At 54.2% G+C, this 4,066-nt stretch overlaps 1 protein-coding gene across 1 annotated transcript; it reads right to left on the reverse strand.

Moving 5' to 3' along the window:
• Window positions 1-264: 264 nt before the first annotated feature.
• On the reverse strand, window positions 265-4,056 carry LOC113983737 (hydrocephalus-inducing protein-like). Its single transcript, XM_039390581.1, has 5 exons — window positions 3,912-4,056; window positions 2,604-2,764; window positions 2,308-2,420; window positions 1,390-1,735; window positions 265-560 (listed from the first exon to the last, which is right to left on the reverse strand). The coding sequence occupies exons 1-5, from the start codon at window positions 3,978-3,980 to the stop codon at window positions 398-400; spliced, it is 852 nt and encodes a 283-aa protein (XP_039246515.1). The 5' UTR covers window positions 3,981-4,056; the 3' UTR covers window positions 265-397.
• Window positions 4,057-4,066: the final 10 nt, after the last annotated feature.

The raw sequence follows: 4,066 nt of genomic DNA on the forward strand, positions 1-4,066 counted from the left end.
AGTGCTGCTCCCACATTAGTCGTGCAGAGTTCCTGGTGTGACCAAAGGGACACTTCACTACCCCACCCATGACACAAAGGCCGAGGAATGGGAATTCCTAAGAGAGCAGAGCAGCCTGCGGAGCAATGGGGGTGATGTCTGATCACAGCTGCTTTCCTGGAGATGGCTGAGCCCCAGCTCCCAACCAAGCACCACACAGACACCTGCTCACTCCCCTCCCGGGGAGGTGGGAGAGAACTGGAAGAGTAACAGTGAGAAAACTCGTGCGTTGAGACACAGTTTATTAGGTAGTACACAGATGAGGTAGAGATGGGTGTTGGGGCTTGAAGAGTAGCTGGGGAGGTCTCTGCTGAAGGCTGGGAAACCACGAGCAGGAGAAGCCATGACACAAATGGTGTCACTCTAGTTTTGCTGACCGCTGCACCTTCTTCTTGGGTTTGCTGCTCTGGGTTTCACCTTTTTGCAGTGATGTAGAGCATTTCAGATCAGCCTTTGGCAAACAGCCTTTCCCCATCACAAACACCCGTGGGCTCTTCTGAGATGGCTTCAGGTTAAGAAGTCTAGGAAGAAAGGGACTGGTATTAGCCAGATGAACATTTCCAGCCAGCCAGCCGCTCGCCTGTCTCCTCACAGAGCACACAGTGTCACATCCTCTCTCCAGGCAAGCAGCGAGCAGCAAATGAAACAGAACTGCACTGCCTGCCATGGAGGCAGCAGAGGTGGAAGGGCAGAATCACAACCAGTTATGGGCCTGGGGACCAACTGCAGCACACGGGGTTCCAGGTAGAGAAGGAGGCTGTGCTTGCCCCATAAGGAAGCATAGCTAGGGACTGGCTGGCCCCTTGACAGCCGTTCTGGATCTCCCATTCCAGATTTTGCAGCCCTGCAGGAGCTTAGTGTTTCATACAGTGCCTTTTCCCATTGTCTCCACACAGATCCACAGACATCTCCACAGACATCTGGCCTTGGCCAGATGATCATCTCTCTGTGCTCCTGTATGCTGTGTGTTCCTGCTGCCTCTCTGGGGCTGGCTGTCCCCAGGGCTGCACACTCACCCACCCCAGTCAGAGGGACTGAAGGGAGGGTGTCAGAGGATGGAGCAGGCTCTGCTTGGTGCTGCCCATCAACAGGACAAGAGGCAATGGGCAGAACCTGATGCAAAACACCTTCCACCTGAACATGGGGAAGAACTTCTTTCCTGTGCAGGTGACAGGTTGTCCAGAGAGGGTGTGGAGTCTCCCTCACTGCAGGTATTCCAGAACCCTCTGGACACAATCCTGTGCCACGTGCTCTGGGATGACCCTGCTTGAGCAGGGAGGGTGCACCCAATGGCCCGTCCTGTGATACCCACCAGGAGCATGGATTGGAAAGCACATGGACATTTCCTACCTGCACAGCATTTCGGCCTTAAATTCCCCCACACGCGTCGGGAAGAATTTCACACAGAAAATCTGATTCTGGCCAGCAGGGATGGTACCACAGTGGGGCTCGATGGAGAACAGTGGTGGGTACTTGACGGGAATTGGAGAGAATTCCGGGGAGGAGCTAAGGCCCTTCGAAGAGCGGCACAGCTGCTTTGAAAGGCGCAGACTTGGCTGGGGCTGAGTTGGCTGGGGCTGAGTTGGCTGGGGCTGAGTTGGCTGGGGCTGAGTTGACTCGAGCAGCAATGCCTGCTGCACCAGCCTTGCATGATTCCTTCCCCAGAGATCCTCAGCAGTAGAGGACAAGAAATCACCTGCAGGAGGAAAGAAGACATCTTTCAAAGACAAAATCCTTTGTTCCCAACAACTCTGCCTCCTGCTGCAGGTGGATAGAAGAGAGCTGGGAGGCACTTGGAGCGCCTCTGGCCAAGTACTTTCAGCAGGAGACAGAGCAGCTGGGAGCAGGGTCTCCGCCTGCAGCACACACTCCTGTGCCGGGGCAGGAGGCTTGGTTTTAGACCGTGACTTTGCATTTGCCCTGGAGTGGGGAACTGCATCCAGACAGCGGCTGCAGGGCAGCTCACTTGTTCCACCCTTATTTTTCCCAGTCTCAGAGACTTCCCAAAGAGGTGCCCTGATGTCCCCCTTCCCAGTCCTGACCCAGCACATGGCTGTCCCTGGAGCCCAGCTCAGCTCCTGTGCAGAGCACAAGTGGCAGAGCAAGAACAGGAGGGGCTAAAAGGCAGACAGGGGGGAAGGAGAAAACTCTCCAACTGCAGGGATGAAAAAGCAATTAATGTTTTGGGGTGAAGTGGTAGGGTCTTCTCCCCGGGCCCTCAGCTATCAATTGAAATGGCCCAGGCACCACCCAGAGCCAAACACTTACGTGTCTGAGTGGACGAGAACGGCCTCCCAGAACTCTTTGATGGTATTTCCTCCTCCAGATTCTCCTCCCAGCAGTATTTCAGGACTACATTCCCTGTATTGGACATCCGGAAACTGAAAAACAAGGAGGAGGAATAAAAAGCAAGTACTAAAGTAACACTGTCTGGTGGGCTCCTGGTACCACCTTCCCCAGGAAACTCTGCCACGTTCAGAATTGCTGCCCTGGGTGGCCCAAACAAAGTATTTCAAAGTCTGGAAGTTTAGGAGGAAAGGGCCAACACGGTGCCCAGCACTCACGTGCTTATCTCTGTCTGGAAGAGCTCAGTCTGCTTCAGCTGAACCTCGACCGTGTCCAGTTTGAACTCGGCGTAGTCAACCTGAGCACTGAGGACAAGCTCGACCTCGTGGCTGCTCCTCTCCACGATGGTGTGAGGTGGTTCCGGGACTGCCTTGACCACCTGCAGGCAGAGGAGGGAAGAATCACTGAGCAGAGCCCAGAAAGCCAGGCTGAGCAGGGAAACCTTTTGGCCTCCAAACTTGGCCGCATAGAAAGGACATTCAGGTTTATTTGCCTGGAAAGATGACAAAATTGGACTGGTGTACTACAGCATTGGTTTCTCTGATCAAAGCAGTCACCACCACGGCTATTAATACACCCCTGGGGACTATGGCCAGCTGTCAGTCCCTGTGCTTCAACCCTGGAGAGCCTCTGACCTTTTCCCTGGTCCCCTATAAATCCAGCAGGTCTCGACATTAGGATTAAGTTCCCCTGCTGGAGCCCTGTGGATGGAGAAGCCCAAGACTGACTAGTCCTAGAAAGAACTTTTTCCTTCTTGACTTAGGAGAAAGTGCTCTCCAGATGGCACATGTGGGGTGGGAGCTGGCTGTGGGCATTTTGGGATGTGAATGATCTCACTGGGAAAGTCTCCAACTGCTGATGCCCTGCTGGGGAAGTTGGGTTTACAGGCCTCACAATGATTCAGAAACTCAGAAAGAACCTTCACCAAGATAAGTGTGCTTGGCAATAATGATAGAAAAAGCAAGACTTTCTGGAGATGATGCTTCTCCAGACTCCTGCGTACTATCACACAGGGCCTGGGCTGCTCCATAATGAGATATCCCCCACAATACAGAGGCCACAACCAAAATCTCTGGTGTCGGTGTAGGCAGAGCTCGGAGCTCACCGGTGTACGCACAAGAGCACTTGTGCTGCTCTCCCCTTCGGAACAAGAGACAGAATGCAGTGGAATTAACTCCTTGTGGGTGACAAGGCACCAAATCAGATGAAGAGACTTTAACACTGTCAAATGGGATAAAATCAAACGTGACCTCCCACTCAACACGGGCTGCAACACTCGGCTCGTGGCACAGACCGGCAGTTTGCGTGTGGATAAAGGTCTCTTGCCCAAAGGCTTCCCCTGTGGTGTGAGCCCACCCGCTCACTGCGCATCCGCCTCTCCCCAAAAGGCACTGCTGGTGAACCTCCCGGCTGGAGCCAATGCCCAGGGGAGGCAGGAGCTGCTCTGCCAGCAGCGCTGGTGCTCTGCTGCTGTCGGCAGGTCCTTTTGCAGCAGCTCAGTGAGCTTTTGCTGCTGTGCTTCTTACCCTCCGCTTCAAAGGCCAGCGGGCTCCCGGGAGTCTCTCGGTGGTATCCTCCCACTTCTCAGTGCGCATTCTGTCGTCCCAGTCGTAAACCTCCTCTGGTGGCAGCTGGTATTTGATCTTGGCCACCTTACAGTTCACAGAGGGCCTTTTGATGG

The sequence above is a fragment of the Pipra filicauda genome, unplaced genomic scaffold (assembly GCF_003945595.2).
Source record: "Pipra filicauda isolate LSUMZ 115617 unplaced genomic scaffold, ASM394559v2 scaffold841_size68340_pilon, whole genome shotgun sequence".
NCBI lineage: Eukaryota > Metazoa > Chordata > Aves > Passeriformes > Pipridae > Pipra > Pipra filicauda.